Raw genomic sequence first — 22082 nt, 5'->3', positions numbered from 1 at the left:
CGCACGCTGCCGGCGTTGCGCGGCAGGGCGCGCGGGGGTTCGGATGTTGCGAATAATCGGCGATGAACTGAGGATGACAGGTCCAATTTCCGCTGAAGAGGTGTCGTTCGACAGCGGGTCAGTTACAGCACCAGTGATTCAAAAATCACAAGAGTCGAGGCAAAAATTTGTACACAGCACACGAAAAAAGACGGAGCCGATGCTTTATGCAACCACAACGTTCCACAGCCTAGGCACGCGTCAACTTAAAGTAGAAAACCCATATGCGTTTAACTTTTTCTGCAGACACACACCTGCTACATTCAAGTGAGTACGCGCAGAAATGGGATGTCTGTGCAAAAGATTGTCATGTGCTGGAAATGCACTATACTGCGAAATTTTCGGGCGATTTATATATGGTTATTATTTTGTGAGCCAGTTTCAAAGCTGCCTCGCCAAATTAGCCAGTTTCGAAGCAGTTTGGGCAGCTGGTACCGGCGCTTCAGTTCGCGTGTGCATTTCGCCGTCGTAATATAACGTGAAGCAACACATAGCATGACCCGGCCACAGACAGCTGCCGCAATCGCCCGTGTACATAGATTGAGGTGCACGTTAAGGAACCCCGAGTGGACAAAATTATTATTGCGATAGCAATTATATGGACACTCCAAGCGAACTTATGCCGCTTTCGCCTTCGGCGTCGCGGTCGCTGTGATGTACCACATATATTCAAGTATATGTGTGATATATGCTCCGCCCTGCTATATTGCATGCTGTATCTCCGGGTTACATCGCCACACCATCCTATCACTAAAGTTCCTCATACCAGGTCATACATTCTTGACAAAATTATTCCTCAGAATTTCGAGAACAGTCACCCACGAACAAATGACACCAAACAAATCACTGACTAGCGCATACCTTTCATCTGAAATCTTCTCAGATTTATATATTAAAAGTCCAAAACAATAACTGAGCTGCAACCTTCAAATGTACTTTCATTGGTGCAGCTATGCACTACCTTCGGTATCAGCCCACGAGACACTTGAAACACACCCGATACGGGCGAAAGGCAAATGTGGTTTGGCAGAAGTGGCAGTAGGCAGTCAATTGCATGGTTCCAGCAAATCTCCAAATCCCGGAAATCAAACAAGAAAGAGAAAGACGTTGGTTCCTCCCGCTGCCTCTGTGGCCGAAATTACCGCCCTTACCCCAGAGCTACCGCTTGTTAGCCTCTGTGTCTTTCTATCCATCATTTATCGCGTGGTTGATGGCAAATAAAACGAGTCCAAAAGGAGTGATGGGCTGCAATGTGCGCACACTCGTGCAGAGCACCCTTGCATCCCAATGATCCCTTGTTTAGGTCAATCTGTAATCGAGTATGAAACTCTGATTCCGTAAGTGACGCCGCCTATGATGGCTTACGTCTTCACTTGTCTGATGTGTATATTGAGTGCGATTTGAGCAATGTGCAAACCTGTCAAATGACTGAAAAGCACGTAGGAGCCAGCAGGGTTTCACAGCCGCCAACCCTCCTCTTGAAGTAAGATTTCTTTTGTAGACAGGCCGTCACAAGGCAGCCGTCTGCAGACCTGGCTGTTTGCGAAATAAACAGGCTTTATTGAGCAAGAAAATATGTATACGTTCTTGTTCTCAGATGTTGGACGCCGTGTCTATCGCAATAATTTATTCAACTGCAGAATATAAACCAAAGTAACCATGCGCCACGTAATGCACTTTGGTCAGGCTGAAGAAAGCATGTTACGCGATGAATTCTCCCAATACCTGGAAGGAAAAGCGATGCAATGGATATTAGTGCACACTCTAAGCGCCAGTTTTAGATACATAAACATAAACAGTTTCCTAAGAATAAAGGAGAATTGAAGATTAAGCATTAAGACATCGTAGAAAGTGTTTTTTTTAGTTAGCACCACTTGTATCTGATATCTTTGATTATACTCTAACTAAAGGTACAACCTCTACCGACTAGAAATCTCAGTTGTCGACTGCATGTCCTATAACACTTCGTTATCATCACAGCGCTTAACTGCATGCACATGTAAAGAATGGTGGTATCATTTCATCGTGAAATCTGAATTGACATTTCCCAGTTCCAAACACGTGCTTCCGAAAGCTGACGTCGCGTTAACATGTTTTGCATTAGCATTTAAGAGACGTTAGCGGGCTTGAGATTTATGAGCATGTTGAACGCTTCATCCGGCAGCGCAAGAGAACGAAAGCTCAGATGCAGTGAAAACACGCTAGCAGTAAAGGAGCATAAGGAGCATCAAGATTTGTTGGCGTGCCGTTGTCAAACAGACCCCCCCCCCCCCCCCCCCCTGTTCTCATCAAGTGGTCCTAGTTAAGCCGTTTTGGTTATGCCTGTCCTCGCACCATTGAGAGAGTCTTTCTTGTCATGCCATCATCGCCGAGTGGAGCGATGAAACTTAATTCCCAAATCTTGACATACCAGGTCGCCGCACGGCTGCCGGAATCGCCTGCCAACGCCGAGATCTGGAATGTCCAGCTCGCGGCGTTTCTTTTTAGAGCCCGACTCCACGTTGACAAAGAGTGGATCAACGTCAGCAGGTGCTTGTGTGATTGCGGAATGCGGGTGGATTTCAAGCGACAATATCGGGAGCAGCGGGGGGCTTAAAGATATTGCCATGAAGGTAAGCAATGGGCCGAAGTCCCACAAGCTAGCACATACAGATCTTTCGAGCTTAACGCCGGGAGCCGCCGGTTATTTTTGTTTTGTGACGTGAAAGATGTGCTTGACATTTCAACTGGAGATTACAGGGTGTTAACTAATATGCTATTTGGAAGTGCACATTTGGCCAATCATTCCAAATTTCTAAAGGGCCTTCCATTCTTAAGAGAAACACACGAGCGCGCGGTGGTCCTCATAAGTTTGTTTGATCCCTTTTCAAACGGGACGGTGACAAAGAGTCCCTAGCTTGCTTGAGTCATTCAGGCACTATAGATGCCTTTTAGTCCTGTAATTTGATATACACCTCCTTAATCGTTGTTCTCTTCCTCAAATCTTATCTGTCTGCTTTGAACCGCTACATATGCCTGTAACAAATCTGGTCGTATCAATTCCTTTCCTTCTTTGTTTCCACCAGCATTCTATATATCACTTGCTTATTTTGACATCTGACCGATTGATGCGTCCGTCCACTCTAAATCGAAGTGCTTATAGAAGGCGTACATTACCTACAGGTTTCACAAGGTGAATCCCTTCGCATTCCACAAGGATGTGCCGAGTGGTTTGCAGATTTTCGTGGTAGAAGACGCTCCACTGAGTACAAGACGTTTTGTGACCATCTTGGACCAGCCAAAGTGAACTGAAACGTTTGCAACTATTCAAGACGGCTGCAAAAGGTCTTCTTATGTACGTGTAGAGGGTGTCCTGCGGAAGACGCCTAGAAGACGTCTTGTTAAGCTGTTTTCAGTTTACATCTAGCTGAGACAGCTAGAAAACATTTTGTAAAAACGTGTAGATGATATCTGTGCTGATATTTATCTATATATAAGTATAAAATATACATTCCGGCGCTTTCCTCTGCTTCCTGCGATTGTTCATATATAGCGCCCGAAATGGCCCCATAGACCACGCTTAAATAACACCTACATACACTGTCTTACTTCGGTTTGTCATTTTACCATCCTGAAAGGTTTACATTACCGATAGCCACAAATGCGTCGTTGCGCTGTATTTCCAATCGTAGCGTCTATACGTATTTCAAGTGCTAAAATATCAAGCAAACATAAGAAATAGTGCTAGACTGAAGTGAGCATACATACAATGCCTAAGGACCTTAACTAGGATAACTAGGAAAACAAAAAACGTTAAAATTAAGCCAAGGGTTTTACGTGCCAAAACTACGATCTGATTTTGAAGCAGACAGCAGGTGCAGACTCCGGATTTATTTCGACTGCCTGGGATTGTTAACGTGCTCTCTAATCTTAGTGGACGACTGTTGTTGAATTTCGCTCTTATCGTACCCGTGACATCGAGCTCAGCAGCGCGGTGTCATAGCCAGTAGGCTACCGCGGCCAGTAAGAGAAAACGTGTGCCTACGCTGAACCACAGCGCAAGTTTAGTGTGTGAGCGCTAGTTTCAGACACATATGGATAGGCGAGTCCAATGGTATATTTTTGTTGCAGAAGATCGCTTGCAGTAAACCGGGTTTCTACCTGGCCACTTTTTTTGCAGGCTGTCACAATCGATGTTTTTCCCACGGTGCTGGTTCAACCTCCACGCGAGCGCGGTATTTGCCAGTTTTTCGCTTCTGCCTAAACCTGAACATTGAGCAGCATTACATTTGCACCGTCAGGTGTTCAATCAAGTACTACAAACTGTAGCCTCGCAGGCTGATTAAGTTCTAATTTATTACGCTTTTAACCGTCATGTAGCTCAAAGTTGTGAGACTGAATAGTTCATTCTATCGCTCTTTAAAATTAAATGCGCTTATATACGTTGAAAAGGTACAGCTAAAATTGGTGCTATAAATACTCATGTGCGTTTTGGTGGGAGAGAAGCGTATCATAAATTTCGTCTAGACACGTTCGTTTTGCCCAATTATTTGCAGAAACAGCAGGGCAATTTTAGAAATGCACCACATGTAAGCATTTCCAGAAATTTAGTACTCCAAAGTTTATTTGCGACGTACATGAAATTTGGTTTCATCGAACTTTGTATGTTTATTTCGAACATTTTTCACCCCAAATAGAACCATGAAGTTAGCAAATTCTTAACTCTGCACCAAGGAGACAGAGAGGGAGAGAGAGAAAGGCAAAGGAAATAGAGGGTGGTTAGCCAGATATTATCTCGAGTTGGCGACCCTGTAATGGGGGAGGGGTAAGGGATGTGATAAGGAAGAGGAAAAGAATACGAAAAGAAAAGAAAAGCGGCTCATAGACGCCCTGCGCATCAAAACCGATATTGCAATTACCAGGACCGACCTCGGTTGGTCAGCAGCTATGTACAGCCGTATACAGCCGATGCCTGGCGAGGGTACGAGGGGGCATTCTGCGAATGTCCACCTGGATTGGGTCACTTAATGATAACACATATACTATAGAGGTAAGTTTGCAGTTCATGTGAGCGTATCACAACGTTTACATGGCTTTTACAAAAATCGCTTTCGTTAATTAGCGGTAGCTTTCAGAGCCGCGTGTACTGTATATATTTTGCCCACATTAGATGTGTTATTCGAGGCAGTTTACAAATTGTGTTATGTCGCGGAATTGCAAACTTGATACTTCGCAGTTTTCGAGACATTTTCTAAACACAGTGACGGCATAAAATGAACATCTGCTTCAAGCATTTACCATTTTACCATTTTATTTTAAATGCCACAAATGTCACCGAAATTGGTGCAGCGATTGCCGAAAAAGAAAACATTTCACCATTCCCAGTAAAGAAGTTCCCGAGCTAACGTAGCAAGAGTCGTAAATTTCTGAGCAGGCGGGGTACTCAAACACGCTTCTGGAGTTTCTCCGTGCAAGTTCAATACGGGAGCCCAGTGACTATGGTGTTGGAGAGCTGAGCTGCAGGATGCGGGTTCGATGATGGTTCCGGCGGTTGCATTTCGATGCGGAAAAATGAAAAAGAAAGCTCGTGTATCTAGATGAGGTGCACGTTAGAGAGCCCCAGGTGGTTGATCTAAATTGTTTTGCAGGCTCCCACGACAGTGTGCCTCATAATCCGATCGTGCTTTTGGGCATCAACGGTGCATCGAAAGGTTCGGGCAAATTCTGTCGACGCGTAAGGTACTGCTACAGTAAGACATTCACTCGGACGTTTTGTGTGAAACATCTCATATTAAGAGAGCTACGGACCGTTATAAATTGCCCTACTCTATAGCCATTCTTTTCCTCAAGTCGTTCGTCGAACGATCAGGGCTAAGCTCCGCCTTGGCGGGCTTTGTGCCGTGATGGGACGTCGTGTCTTCAACTTTCGGTTGCTTCTCGAACCTCTCCGCCAGTCACCACGCAGTCGACTCCAAGCGAGAACTACCGAGGTAGCTTGCGTTGCGAGCATTCTGTAGCAGCAATGAGGGCGTCTGGTATTCCGGTAACCATAGGCGAGCTAGACGTTTTGACGGATAGGTGGATGCGTAAACTACGGCCCCTCCATACTACTAATGCGGTGATGAAGGAGCTTTAGCGTAGGTTTACGTTAGCGACCTGATCATGCTGCATGCTCCAACAACCTGGTGGCACAGAGCTTAACCAGCGAAAGAGCTAATATTGCTGTAACCAAGTGTAAAACACCTTAAACATTTAGAAAAACGACGTGTTCGCGATTACGCTCCTGCCAAAAATTTACACCAGCAGGAAGTAGAATACACTTGGCCACTGCTTTATTAGTTCTGCGTTTGGTGAAGCTATTACCACCAGGTGGCTGCATCATGCCAGCATTTCACGTCTGCACTTCCGCTCACCTCGTAAAACGCCCAAGCATAGTGCCTCAATACAGGACACGCGAAACACTATTGTGTAATCCTTCATCGTGAAGTGACGGCCGCAGGCGCGTAGATGCTGGTGCCGAACCGATATCGACAATCAGCGCTGCAGCTACTCCGCTCGCATGTTTGCCTTGCAGAGCAACACGATGTCGCAGCTTGACATGTCGCAAATCGCAATGATTCGAGCCCACAACACAAGGGCTGACCATGGTGCTCGCGAAAAGACAGATGAACACCGACGCATACCACTCAGCTTGCGTAAACCCGGAACACGTTCCAACGCAAGCAGACGACACTTGCTGTTTGCCGAAAGTGCTTGAGTATAATGATAAATTGCTCTTGTGCATTCTCTTTCTGTAACTTTCTTTTCCCAAAGAAATTAACTAACATTACAACTATTACGAACAACATTTGTTGACCATAAAATTGGGAATATTTTAATTGACGCCACGTGGGCAGCCATTCCTATAGCCGCCCTACTGGCACCATATGATCACGTTGCGTCGTTACCTTGTATCGTAATCGTTGGGGTCACGGGTGGCCGAAACTCAGGGGAGTAACGTGCAGCGAGCGATCGGTAGCGATGTACACTTTTAAAATCTTATAATAACACGCTTGAACCGGAAAGCGTTTAAATGCGTCACTTAATTATAAGAAGGACAAACCCTAACTATAGAGAGTATATTTGTACAAAATTGTTTCAGTGCCCTTCAAACTCTGAGAATATAGGTAATTTTCTATTTCCACTTAATCCGCTGCTGACCTCAAATTCATATTTATTTTCTCAGTATACATACAGCTTTTGGGCTTCCTTGGCTTATGTGTATGGGGTATGGTTATTTGGGAAGAGCAGCGCAATGTTTGCAAACGTTAAGAAAACGGAGGTGTCAAGCATCGCGGTATTGCTTCACACTGTATCACACTGCTTCACACTGTGGCCTGGTGCGCATGCCCTGTGGTGGCGGAGTGCCTGGCGAGCGCTATCGCTTCTAGTTCTTCAAAATGCCGTATTCCTAGCGCCTTAGCAGAGTTATCATGATATAGCTTATTTCAGCTGCTGAAGTCACAATAGCGAATCTTGGAAGTCATCGCAGCCATAGGCAAAATCGCATTAGTTTAGAAATATGGATCAGCGACCGACTGTGTTGACCTTAGTCAGCTTTACAGCTCAACGAAAATAAATATCCGGACCGACAAGTGTCTCGTGCTGTCATTCCTTTGTCTTCTGTTCTATTCTTGTGCATCTTAAACGTTTACACAATGGGCGCGTTAAGTTAAGGCGCTCGAGCGCGCTCTAGACAGCAGAGCGCGCTCTTTTAAGCTTAACGGCTATAAAGCGACTTCCGGTGCGTGATTGCGGAGCGCGCTCTACGCGCACCATCCTGGAAACGGTGCGCGAGAGCGCGCGCCTGCTACGGTTTCCGGAAAAATGACGTGTTTCCTACCCTTTCCACCAATGCAAGTCCGTTCTCCTTGCCCAATCGTTCCTCTCGCCGCCGCGCTGCCGGGCGTCTGAAGCTGCTGGCAGGCGAGATCGGCAACGTGTTGGCGCGCTTTGAGCTTGCATCGCCGCTGCTGCTGCCTCCGTCGCCGCGCGTCAAGTTCTTCTACCTCTTCATCGTCGAAAACGGTCGGCGAAAATGGCCGTTAAGTTAAGCTCCGAAGGCGTCGCACTCGAGCGCACTCGAGCGTGCTCCTTTGGAGTTCGGAGCGCGCTAACTTAACGCGCCCAATGCGTACGTCTACGTGCTCCTTTCGTAGATTTGTCGCGCAAGGCTTACGGATGGTGAGGCGGTTACATTAGGAGGTCACGTTCATAATGGCATGCCGTGGCGTTTTGAAGTCTCCCCTGGTGTCCATATTTTCCTTTTCGCCGCGGGCTGTCAATCCTTTATGAATGCGTTTACATAAGCAACATAGAGAAGAAAGTGATGTCACTTTCTATAAAGGGCGTATGCGGCACGGCGGTATGGGGCAACATCTGCGTTCAGTGACACTGCCCCCACCCTCTCGATTTCTCAGCAGCACCCGCACACCTGAGAAGGTGCTTACAGACACCCTCTGTCTATGATCTGCACATAGAGCGTCGGCGTCGCTCTCGGTGTAATCGAGCGAAAGAGCACAACAGCGAAGGATGAAGAAGCGAACGCGGAGCGGCAGATAAAAAAAAAAAGGCTGGAGCTGCGAACGGCGGGCACCAATGAGAGCGGTCCCTTCAGTGACGTGCGCGCGGAAAATTGGTTTCATGCGGACCCGCCCAACCGCTCAATACGTACTCGAATTTTGGTCTCAGCCGGACAGCTAGTTTCGTACTATCGTCTGCTTGCTCGTCTCTCGCTCTCGCTTGTTTGGTTTGGTCTTCTTTGCGGTTGTTTTGATTGTCATGGTTTGCGATTTTTTGTAATCTGAATGTATACGCGACGCGAAGTGTAGTACTTGCTGGAAGCCATGCGGCGCCAGCCGCAAGTTATGTATAAAAGCCGAAGTGCTTCACCCGCAGATCAAATTTACAGCCATTTCCGACTCTGATACAGGTCTCTCTCCAATTCTTTGCCTCGATATATCCCGAAATAAGAGCCGCGCTAAAATGTCACATTAGCGAGTATCGTAATCGTTGGGGGATTTTTTCTCCCCCTTTTCCTTCTTAATGCGTACAAGCATTCTTCACGAGCTTCCCAGCCCTCTCACGCGAAAATTGCCTTGTATCTGCACAAAAGTGCCTACTTTGCAAAGTTAAGACAGACAACATAATTGTTATGATAGTGTGAATGTAGACCATTCGTAGCGTTCAAGCAATGAGGAACAATTAAAAGAAGGCTACAAAGTCATGAGCCATTTCACTGTGTTAAAGTGGATGATCAGCGAAGCTGTTCACCACATGACACAGAGGTGACACCGGATTTTGAAGGAAGGTACGAACACATCTATTGTCCTCATCTGTCGACATAGTGAAAATATAGGTACGCGCAGACATTCGCATATAACCATTGCACTGTAGGACAATAGCAAATTCACTACATATTAACTGCTCTAAAACCAAGGCTGTACTGTTCCGTGCGAAATCCAAATTATACCAAACGACTCTTAAGCTAACCCTTAATAATAACGAAATTGAATTTTCCCAAACTGTTAAAACTCTCGGTGTTCTCTTCCATGAAGATATGGCATGGAATCACCATACGGAACACATTAGCCATAAACTTGGCAGAGTTTTAGGCATGTTGCGCCGGTGTCACACTATATTACCTGTAAAACGAAAACTATTATTATATACCGCTCTTTTTCTTCGCATTTACACTATTGTCATCTGGTTTGGTCCACAGGCTCTAAAGCATCTATAAATAATCTGGTCGTGCTGCGAAAAAATGCCCTGAGGTGTATTGAAGGTGTATCGTATAACGCACGCACCACTTCATTATTTATAAAGTATAGAATTTTTAGAGTGAACAGTTATTACGAATACAAGCTCTTGACAACTTTTAAATCAGAAATACGAAGAGGAGGTACCCTCTTACATACTTTGGCCGATTTGCTACCAAATCCGGCCAGTCGCTTCACCCGACATACAGAGAATTGGTATGTACTATGTCCTCGTACTAATTATGGACTGCAAACATTACATTTCTGCCTTCCCAGTTTACTGAACAAATGGAAACTAACAATTGAAAGTGTACGTAATTTGTCCACTGATATACTACATAGAATGTCCTGAATATCCTATTCATGCAATATCAGGTCACTTTAGTGATGTTCAATTAATGGCATGCAATTATCTCTTGCGTTGTTGCTTAATGTTCTTTTATATATTTCAGAGTTTTATTTCGCTTTTGCTGTGACGGGCCACATGTGTGTTTCATTTTTATTGTCGCTCTCCGCTGCCTGTAATTTTGTAATTAAATGTTGTTTTCCGGGTGATGGGGCCAGTCAAGCTGTTAAATGCAGCTTTTTTCCCATCACACCTAACCAAGTTCATGTGCACTTTCATGTACCTGCCATGTGGTTGAATAAACTCAAACTCAAACTCAAAAACTCAAACCTGTGTTGTTGTGTCTATCACGTAAGAGAAAGAACGGCTCATATCCCCATAAAGGTGGCCTCTCGAATACAACGGTCGTTACCGAACCGTAGTCTGCCACATACGTTGCAGGCAGAGCCGAAAAAACAATCAAGGCATCCTTACGAGGTACCGTTAGCTCGGGTACTTCTATCTAAATAAAAGTAAGAGGAGAATTCGTTTTTCTCGGCAACCACTGCACCAAATATGAGGAGGTGTGTTGCACTTAAAAAAAATACTTAAAATCTAGTCACTGTTTGTTTCAAATTCTTTATTTTGATTGACATTATTTTACCATAAACTGGCAAAAATCAAGAATATTCGGGAAACGATACTATCAAGTTTACAACTCCCTCACTCAGCAAGGAAAAATGACAGCAAAATTCTGTAAAATGCATCTGATAGTACATCTAAAGCGGACAAAATTGACACGCTACGAATGATCTAAAATATTCAGTAACATAGAAATACAGCGTTTGCAGAAACCTTGTACACAACGCGACAAATTCACTAAGATATGAATAGACACATCGAATTTGTCCGCTTTGAATATACTAATGGATGCCGTTTACAGAACCACGATATCTGTTCTGGATGGAGAGTTATTAATTTGGACACCTCGTGCTTATGTTTCCGAAATTCGAAATTTTCAAAATATTTTAAACAAAATTCAGGCCCAAAATAGATATATCTCTTCCAACAGACCCTAGAATTTATACCTTTTTCTCTCAAATGCATCAAATTTCATTAAAATCAATCCAGGGGTTATCTGAGAAAAACGTTTTTGCGTTTTAGATTGAATAGGCCGCGTCGGAGTTGGGCCCGAGCTAAAGCTTTCTTTCAAGAACCTCGAGTTCGCACCCTTGAAATGATCCACGTTGGCCCCTTGACGCCGAAGGTGCCCCGCGCCAGTTTCTGACTCACGTATGCTTCGTCGGCTGCCGCTCGTCGCCGCACGCCGTGGACGGTCCCACTCGCGTCGGCGCTCCCTTCTGTCGCCCTTCATAACTGCTGCTCTGCAGTGCTGATGCCTCGGGACCTACCCATTGCACCGGCGGAACGAAACTGCGATAAATTACGTCATTTACCTATACAGCTGTGACGTCATCCGCACTCGAAAGAGCCATTGGTGAAGATGTTTTTTGCGCAATGGAGCCAGCTGTGGAAGACGAATGCGCCAGCAGCGGCACGACCACGTTCGCGCGGTTGTACTGAGGGTCGCCAACGAAGAAGACGATGACACTCGACCCATTGCTGATGATGATGTGTGCTGGCCGACGCCACGAAACCCCGGATCTGAGCCATATACACCTTCGCTGTAAAGTAGAATACCCATAGATATACTCAGGGCTCCTCCGAAAATGCACGGGGACGCTTATAGCAGGGGTGAGCCGACTGAAATTTGGGGGTGGGCCAATCGAAATTTGGGTGTGGGCCAATCTAACATTTGCAAGTGGGCCAACTTAAATTAGGGAGTGGTCTACCTAAAATTTGGGGGAGGGCGAACTTGAAGTTTCATCATCATCAGCCTGGTTACGCCCACTGCAGGGCAAAATTAAGGCCTCTCCCACACCTCTCTAACAACCCCGGTCATGTACTAATTGTGACCATGCCGTGCCTGCAAACTTCTTAATCTCATCCGCCCACCTAACTTTCTGCCGCCCCTTGCTACGCTTCCCTTCCCTTGGGATCCAGTCCGTAACCCTTAATGACCATCGGTTATCTTCCTTCCTCATTACATGTCCTGCCCATATCCATTTCTTTTTCTTGATTTCAACTAAGATGTCATTTACTCGCGTTTGTTCCCTCACCCAATCTGCTCTTTTCTTATCCCTTAACGTTACACCTATCATTCTTCTTTCAATAGCTCGTTGCGTCGTCCTCAATTTTAGTAGAACGCTTTTCGTAAGCCTCCAGGTTTCTGCCCCGTAGGTGAGTACTGGTAAGACACAGCTATTATATACTTTTCTCTTGAGGGATAATCGCAACCTGCTGTTCATGATCTGAGAATGCCTGCCAAATGCACCCCAGCCCATTCTTATTCTTCTGATTATTTCCGTCTCATGATCCGGATCCGCCATCACTACCTGCCATAAGTAGATGTATTCCCTTACGACTTCCAGTGCCTCGCTGCCTATTGTAAATTGCTGTTCTCTTCCGAGACTGTTAACTATTACTTTAGTTTTCTGCAGATTAATTTTTAGACCCACTCTTCTGCTTTGCCTCTACAGGTCAGTGAGCATGCATTGCAATTGGTCCCCTGAGTTACTGAGCAAGGCAATATCATCAGCGAATCGCAAGTTACTAAGGTATTCTCCGTTAACCTTTAGCCCCAATTCTTCCCAATCCAGGTCTCTGAATACCTCCTGTAAACACGCTGTAAATTGCATTGGAGATATCGTATCTCCCTGCCTGACGCCTTTCTTTATTGGGATTTTGTTGCTTGCTTTATGGAGGACTACGGTGGCTGTGGAGCCGCTATAGATATATTTCAGTATTTTTACATACGGCTCGACTACACCCTGATTCCGTAATGCCTCCATGACTGCTGAGGTTTCGACAGCATCGAACACTTTCTCGTAATCAATGAAAGCTATATATAAGGGTTGGTTATATTCCGCTCATTTCTCTATCACCTGATGGATAGTGTGAATATGATCTATTGTTGAGTAGCCTTTACGGAATTCTGCCTGGTCCTTTGCATGACAGAAGTCTAAGGTGCTCCTGATTCTATTTGCCATTACCTTAGTAAATACTTTGTACGCAACGGACAGTAAGCTGATCGGTCTATGATTTTTCTAGTCTTTGGCATCCCCTTTCTTATAGATTAGGATTATGTTAGGGTTTTTCCAAGATTCCGGTAGGCTCGAGGTCATAAGGCATTGTGTATACAGGGTGGCCAGTTTCTCTAGAACAATCTGTCCACCATCCTTCAGCAAATCTGCTGTTACCTGATCCTCCCCAGCTGCCTTCCCCCTTTGCATATCTCCCAAGGCTTTCTTTACTTCTTCCGGCGTTACCTTCGGGATTTCGAATTCGTCTAGACTATTTTCTCTTCCATTATCGTCGTGGGTGCCACTGGTACTGTATAAATCTCTATAGAACTCCTCAGCCACATGAACTATCTCATCCATATTAGTAATGATATTGCCGGCTTTGTCTCTTAACGCATACATCTTATTCTTGCCAATTCCTAGTTTCTTCTCCACTGTTTTTAGGCTGCCTCCGTTTCTGAGAGCATGTTCAATTCTATCCATATTATAGTTCCTGATGTCCGCTGTCTTACGCTTGTTGATTAACATCGAAAGTTCTGCCAGTTCTATTCTAGCTGTAGGGTTATATGCTGTGATACATTGGCGTTTCTTGATCAGATCTTTCGTCTCCTGCGATAGTTTGCTGGTATCCTGTCTAACGGAGTTACCACCGACTTCCATTGCGCACTCCTTAATGATGCCCACAAGATTGTCGTTCATTGCTTCAACAGTAAGGTCCTCTTCCTGAGTTAAAGCCGAATACCTGTTCTCTAGCTTGATCTGGTATTCCTCTATTTTCCCTCTTACCGCTAACTCATTAATCGGCTTCTTATCTACCAGTTTCTTTCGTTCCCTCTTCAGGTCTAGGGTAATTCGAGTTCTTACCATCCTGTTTGCCGGCACTGGGATTCGAACCACGGACATCTTGCACGCGAGGCGGGTGTTCTACCTCTACGCCACCGCTGCACTAACTTGAAGTTTAGACATCGGCGAAAGTAAATTTGCGGGAGGGCCAACCTGAAGTTTAAACGTGGGTCAACTAAAATTTTGGGGTGGGCCAACTGAAGTTTGGGGGTGGGTCGACTTATTTAGGTGGTCTGCCAACTTGAAATTTGGACGCGGGGCAACTGAAATTTGGGGGTGTGTAAGTTTAAATTTGAGAGTGGGCAACTCGAATTCAGGGGTGGGCGAAGTTAAATTTGTGGACGGGCCATATTGAAATTTGGGGTGGGCCAACTTGAAATTTGCGGATGGGCCAAATTAAATTCGGTGGTAGGCTAACGAGGAGTTTGAACGTGGGCCAACTGAAATTTTGGGGCAGGTCAACTCAAGTTTCGGGGTGGGCCAACTTTTTAGGCGGTCGGCCAACTTTAATTTTGACGTGGGGCAACTGAAGTTTGTGGGTGGTCTAACTTGTTATTTTTGGGGTGGGTAAATTTAAATATGGGGGTGGGAAACTCGAAATCTGGGGTGGGCCAAGTTAAATTTGTGGACGGGCTAACTTAATGTTCGGTGTGGGCGAAATTGAAATTTGGGGATGAGCCGAGTTGAAGTCTGGGGTGGGACAACAAAATTTGGGTCTGGGCCGAATTGACAATTAGGGGTGGGCCAACTTCAGTGTGAGGTTGGGACAAATTTAAATTTGTGGGTGGATTCACTTAAATTTGGCGGGTGATGAACTTGAAACTTGGATGTGGGTCAACTTGAGATATTGGAATGGCCCAGAGTCCAATTAAACGCTGCTGAGCATCCTTCGAGTTATGAACACCTCGTGGGCAAGCCAGGGCGTTGAGAGGCTTGGCCCATTTTCCTTGTGCCTTACCGTGGCGCAGTGAGAACGCAGGCGAGAGCTTGCGTAGACAAGGAACGCACGCTAAAGACAGGCTTGGTGACATGGCTCGCAGCGACGCACTGTCCCCTCACGCAACGCCTCACACGATACTGCGGCCAACTGGCGTTCCCTTTCGACCGCTCGGCTCCGTCGAGGCGCGCTCGTGCCCAGCGTTGCGGCTGAATTGGTATAATTGCGTGGAAGGAGACGGATGGGGTGAGAAAATCTGACAATTGTATACTAAAGCCTGCGCCTTCTAAGCCACCAGAAAGGCCATGGGTATTCGCGTCTAAGCGAGGAAAATCTACTGAGGAAAACTAAGAAAAAAATCGGGTTGTCGCTCAAGCTTCGCCTTTAAGAGTGGAACACGATAGCATTCAAAGTCCTCTGACTGCTTTTGATGCTTAACTGCGGCTTATGTAACCGTAACGTATACCAGGAAACGCTGTCGGCGAACACTATGCACGAAGGCACGCTTTCCGGTAAAAACGCGGCCTGTTGCGCGGGTCGATCACCTGCTAATGTTTCGAACTTTTCATATTTCAGTCTAAAAAGAGCTAACATAAACGATATGTGCTGTCGGTGCTTTTTAACGCGATAGCGTTAAGGAGCTCGTGTCGCAGAAAAGCCGGTGTCGTCGGTGTCGTCGGCGTTGGCCGTGAGCGATAAATCCCAGCACGCATTTCATGTATAAAAAACAACTTGCAGGATGGACTGGGTGGGAATCGAACCAGGGTCTCCGGAGTGTGAGACGGAGACACCACCACTCAGCCACGAGTTCGATGCTTCAAAGCAGTACAAAAGCGCCTCTACTGAATGCGGTGTTGCCTTAGAAACGAGCTGTTTCTCAGGCTCAGGCGTGCGTCGCTTGCTCAGGCACATCTTTCGTTGCCGCGCCGAACGCTGCGTTGCTCGACGCTCACCGCGTCCGATGCGGGGCGCGTAGTCGCTGTGCCGTAGCCCATTGTTTTACACCCCATGGCGGGTCGACGGGAACGCTGTCGCGTTCCACTCTTGAAGGCGAAGCTTAAGCGTCCTCCAATTTTTTCATTAGATTCATTTGTGCGCTGCCGTTCTCAGTATTCGGGGAATAACTTTGTAACGAATGGAAGACAAGGTATGGGCAATTTTGATGGTAGCATATTGGTTGCGCATGCGTGTTTCAGAAATGGTTTCGAAATTCTTTTGCCGAAGCGACGTCCAACACCAGATTTTCTGCCACACGAGGTTCTTAATGCTATCGCGTGAAAACACGATCCCAGTCGAGCCTGAAATGGCTACGCATTAGTAGAGAATTCTCAGAACTTGTGTAGCTTCTTCAAGCGAAACTTGTATTGGCTGACAAGTTTCGGTGGCGATATGGTCTTGCAAAAAAACCCAGCGGCTCCCAGAGCAGAGCAGCTGTGGGAAAGGGTGGTTTGATGAGTTGACAGCTACACCGGCACAAAGAGCGCGAGTCATTAGCAAGGATTCTAACTTCATAGGGGTGCGCTCAAGCCCCGTGTGCAACCAATCAGAGCTGTTTCGCTCCCGCCGTCGAGAGAAAGGGCAAGAAAGGGTTTCGCGTGTGCCTGGCGTCTACGTTTCCGTTCATGTCATACGCGGGAAACGATGGGACGGCCGTGCGTTGTGCGTTCCCCTGAAGGACTGGTAACCTTCGACGAGTGGTGGCGAGATGTCGCCCGTGAAAGGGCTTGCCGCCGCCGCGCCAATCCACCTAAGCCGCACGTCAGCACGGGTCAACGTTCGATACGCATTGGCAGTTCCTGGCCCAATGATGGCCGAAGACTAACAGCGTGGATCCAGTATGGGTTGTGTCATTCTGATTCCTTGTCCAATGATGGCCTAAGATAAAGGGCGTGATTCGAATATCGGCTGCATTACTGTGTTAGAGATCCAACGCTGGCCCTGTCTGCACATGCAACAAACAATATTTACACTGCCGTTCAGAAAGGCGAGAATTGTTGCACGGACATTCCTGTACATTTACCAACATGGGTTACTAAGCCGACTTTCTTGGAACAACTCAGAGCTTGAACAAAACAATTTGTTGGTCCTGATTTTTTAATGTATTTTTACGACTTGCTGAGCTTAACTGACATTTAAAAAACATCAATAGAAACTTAAAATCAGGGGCTTTACGTGCCTAAACCACAATGTAGCTATTAGGCGAGTTGTAGAGGGAGGAAGGCTTAGGATTTATCCTAAACAGCTGTTTTTCCACGCGATCCCCAGACATCGTACACGGGCGTTCTTGCACTTCGACTTCACCGAAATGCACCCTCGTAAAGAGAAAAGCCACTGTTCAACGCAGCAAGCAGGGGCAGTTACATATCGGGCAAACTAGCCGCTGTTTTATTGATTGTACAAGGGAACTTCAGCTTTCGATAAGAAACAATGGTTTTGCGCACTTGTCTTCACATTGTATATTTTGCATGTGCAAAATATACAATGCACATGTATATACAACATACATGTGTGGTTTTGGAGGATCAATATCCTGAGGAGAGTGGAGAATTGCAGTGCCACAGAGCTGAGGAACCGTTTTTCATTGCCTCGAGATGGAGCACATATGTATACGTGAAACTTCTATTTTTCGTTTGTTTAGCAGCAAAGAAGGGTTCATGCATGGCCTGTTTCGGCGACGTAATCATCATGCTCCTATTCCAATAGATTTCCTTGTTTGTGCATGTGCAGTAAGCTCCTTAAATTATGGGGTTTAACGTGCCAAAACCACTTTCTGATAATGAGGCACGCCGTAGTGGAGGACTCCGGAAATTTCGACCACCGGGGGTTTTTTAACGTGCACCTAAATCTAAGTACACCAGTGTTTTCGCATTTCGCCCCCATCGAAATGCTGCCGCCGCGGCCGGGATTCGATCCCGCGATCTCGTGCTCAGCAGCCCAACCCCATAGCTACTGAGCGACCACGGCGCATTGTAGTAAGCTCCTTGTATAAACGCCTATGACAAAAAGAAAGTTTAGTTGAAAGTTTGCGTTTGACCGTGCCAACACCCTCTCGTAGTTGCTTATGTTTACAAAACGCATTTTTTTTTCGGCCCGACTTTCTTTTCTTGAAACTTCCCCTCTCCCCGGCTTAAGCCTGGTCAGTGGAGTGCTCTGGCAGCTGTGTGGAATTAATTAGGTGGAAGCTTAGGCGAGTTGGTGATTCAATATCGACATGTTTGCACAGCGCAAAAGATGAGGACAGAAAGAAGAACAAATCATAGGCGCAGACTTCAACTGATCTTTATTTACGAAATACCCATAACTATACACATGAGCAAAAGTAATGAAAGAAATTGGCAGTGGCTTAGCTCGGCTATGGCAGGATATACATAGCGAAAGCTAAGGCACATCATGGATAGCCTTGGTTAATCTTCATTGCAAGTCGAGGTTAGTCTGGTTGTCTAGCTATGTTGCAATGTTTAGCCAGTCATTCGGCGTGCTATTCGTCTGTTTCCTGGGCGATTCGTTTCCTCTTCATCACGTTCCGGTGTCGATTCCAGGCCTCCTCCTGCTTATCAGAATCGTCATCGTCCATAGCGCCGCCTCAACTGTGGTTGCGGCACACGCGAGCTCTCCTTTTCATCCTCCGACATGTTATGAAGCATGCGACGCAGCTGGCGAAGCGAGCGGAGGTGAACGCAACGCCAAGGAACGCGGTGTGACGTCATGTGCCTCTTCGGAGAACGGCCAGTAGAGCTTTCGCTTTAAAACAACTGTTGTAATATGTCACACATGAACTCCTATTGCATCACAGCCAGATACTTGATTTCGTTTTTTCTGAGGGCAATAGACGGCATGCTACAATGTTTATACCGCCGTGCAAGGTCATCTTGGCATTCAGTGCAGAGACTGCCATTGTGACCTTGAATTTGAAAACTGCGCCGTAATTTCCAAACACCGAGAACAGCTTACAGGCGAAATCATAGAGGCTGCCAAGATACAGTGGCTGGGCGACCTTTGCATCAACAACGCCGCTGCCCCTTCGACGATACGGACTTTAATGACCTCTTTTAGAAGTCGTCTATCAATTAAACGTGACACTTTTCTGGAAGATGTGCGGGGTAATCTAGACTCATGCAACATACCCCTCCTAGCAGCTGGAATGCTAGACCGATACCGGAGCTCACGTCAGTACACCGCGCCAGCCGGGGAATCCTGGGATTGGCCCCTGAGTTTGAGCCTTTACCTGCGAGTACAACGACAATGACGGGACCCGCGTGGTAGCTCAGTGGCTATGGTGTTGGACTGCTGAGCCAGAGGTAACGGGACCGAATCCCGACCATGGTGGCCGCATTTCGATGGAGGCAAAATGCGAAAACACCCGTGTACTTAGATTTAGGTGCACCTTAAAGAACCCCAGGTGGTCGAAATTTCCGGAGTCCTCCACTACGGCGTGCCTCATAATCAGAAAGTAGTTTTAGCACGCAAAACCCCATAATTAAATTTTTTAACAATGACGGCAGGTACCGATGCTATATACCATACTACCACAACCAACCCTGCGACGGCTGCTCCAGTGCCTTCGCATTACACGCTGCAAAAACGGCGCCTGCCAGGTCCTTTCCATGGCGACCTTCTTGAAGACGTGGAAGACTGGCTGGCGGAGTTTATTTATTTATTTATTTGAAATACCGTCATGGCCCTGCGGGCATTATTGAGGGGAGTGGAACAAGACATACAATAACACAGATAACAAGAAATGTAAATACATTCATGGGTCACAGCATTACATATCATTGCATTATAGCATAGCATTGTACACATAGCATTACATAGCTCACTGCACTGAGTTTTACAAATTTCAGCAATTATGCACATCCATAATAATAATATTTGGGGTTTTACGTGCCAAAACCACTTTCTGATTATGGGGCACGCCGTAGTGGAGGACTCCGGAAATTTTGACCACCTGGGGTTCTTTAACGTGCACCTAAATCTAAGCACACGGGTGTTTTCGCATTTCGCCCCTATCGAAATGCGGCCGCCGTGGCTGGGATTCGATCCCGCGACCTCGTGCTCAGCAGCCCAACACCATAGCCACTGAGCAACCACGGCGGGTATGCACATCCATGGAAAGCTAAAAAAAACGAGAAAAGAAAACAAGAACTAACAACGCAAACTAAAAATCAGCAACACAGAGTTCGTGAGAGACCACGAAACCAAAGGCACGCGTGTCATGAAGAAGAAATGCAGACACTTAACTTATTCTTAAAATGCTCGAGATCGTCGGCGAGTGCCACATCTGCTGGTAAGTGATTCCACTCCGATGACGTAGTTGGAATGAAAGAAGTTAAGCGAGGTGTAGTGTGACAAAGTGGAACGCCCACTTTGCGTGTATGGTCAATGCGCGATGAAACATAGGCGGGGGAAAGGAGCAAAGCGTTTTTCAAAACAGGATTCAGATTGTAGATCTTAAAAAAAAAGACAGAGTCGTGAAATTTTCCTGCGCAATGAAAGTAATGGTAGTGGCAAAGTGTTTTTCATTAGTGTGACACTTGATGTGCGGTCATAATTGTGGAGGATAAAACGAGCGGCACGGTTCTGAACAGCTTCCATCACAGATATTGGTGACTTAGCTTGAGGGTCCCATATCGACGCGGCGTATTCAAGCTTTGAACGAACCAGGGTTTTATAGAGAAGGAGTTTGACTGAAATGGGCGCATTAGAAAAGTTTCTTTTTATGTAACCGAGCATGCGGTTCGCGTTTCCAGTAATGTAGGTGATATGCTGATTCCAGGATAAATTTGATGTCAGATGTACACCGAGGTATTTATACGAGGTAACTGGTGCTAACGAAACATTGTTGATGCTGTAAGAGGCTGGTGACGAGACGCCTTGACGTGAAAAGCGCATGGATTTGCATTTTGATGTGTTTAAAACCATTTTCCATTTAGTACACCAGTCAGTAACGCAGTTAAGATCTGCTTGCAATAAGTTGACATCATTATTGTTGTTAATTTCACGGTATAGTATGCAATCATCTGCAAAGAGTTTGATAGACTTGATATTGTTAGGCAGATCATTAATGTACACAAGGAATAACAAGGGTTCGAGCACCGATCCTTGTGTTGCCCCAGACCTAACCGGCATTGAAGATGATTGAATACCATTAACGTTGATTAACGAGTGATTAGATAAAAAACAACGAATCTATGCTAGAACATTCAGGTCGATATGAAGATGAGCAAGCCTATACAACAGCAGACTATGGGATACCTTGTCGAAAGCCCTGCAAAAATCTAAGATGACGTCGACCTCTGAACCTTCGTCAAGAATGAAATAAATCTCGTTGCTGAAAGATAATAACTGTTTCACAGGAAAACTGCTTCCTGAAACCATGTTGTGTAGGCGTGAAAAACGAAAATGATTCAAGAAAACCAGATAAATGAGAAAAGATTATATGCCCCATGATTTTACATGAAATGGAAGTTAATGATATGGGACGATAATTGAAGGGTGAATGCCTGTTGCCAGATTTATGGAGTGGAATCACTTTAGCCACTTTCTATTCGTTCGGTATATCTCCTGTTTCAAGCGATTGCTCACATATCTTAAGTAAAAAAGTTGCGGAGTACACTTTAGTATTTTTCAGGATTTTGGTGTTAATGTTAACAGACCCGCAAGAAAAGGAGATTTTCAAATTGTTAATTACGTTGATAATTCCGTCAAAACTAAACCTTGCAGGGTCCATTGGAAAGCTTGTGTTACATGTAGAGTCTCTAACATTAGTAATGTCAGTTACGGTACTTGAAAAAGCTGCACTAAAGGTCTCGTTAAGGATCTCAGCGACATCAGTGCTTGAAATAGGGTTTGACTGAGGGTCAACGAGAGATATAAGTGACTGCTTTCGTTTATTGACACTACTCCAAAATTTTTTTGGATTGCTTGTTAAAAACGTTGGCAACGTCACATTGAAGTAGTAGTGCTTCGATTCCTTCAAAGACTTCTTGTAGCTGGTAACAGTTTCTTTTAGTGCTGAC

The 22082-nt window shown here is 45.8% G+C and overlaps 1 protein-coding gene across 3 annotated transcripts in view; it reads right to left on the bottom strand.

Annotated features, from left to right (window-relative positions):
- Positions 1 to 1651: 1651 nt before the first annotated feature.
- Positions 1652 to 22082, bottom strand: part of LOC135919583 (uncharacterized) — a 173780-nt gene continuing 153349 nt past the window's right edge. For 2 of the 3 annotated variants that reach the window (XR_010570006.1, XM_065453503.1), the window contains one exon: positions 1652 to 1764. Coding sequence is in view for 1 of the 3 variants with exons in the window: in XM_065453503.1 (XP_065309575.1) it covers positions 1741 to 1764 (24 nt within the window). In the remaining 2 variants the exon portion in view is untranslated. Of the gene's footprint in view, positions 1765 to 19702; positions 19745 to 22082 lie in introns of those variants that run through there. The other variant, XR_011507851.1, reaches the window with a different exon arrangement.

Source organism: Dermacentor albipictus, chromosome 8, assembly GCF_038994185.2.
Source record: "Dermacentor albipictus isolate Rhodes 1998 colony chromosome 8, USDA_Dalb.pri_finalv2, whole genome shotgun sequence".
NCBI classification, from domain to species: domain Eukaryota; kingdom Metazoa; phylum Arthropoda; class Arachnida; order Ixodida; family Ixodidae; genus Dermacentor; species Dermacentor albipictus.
This window is presented reverse-complemented; position numbering and strand designations above follow the sequence as displayed.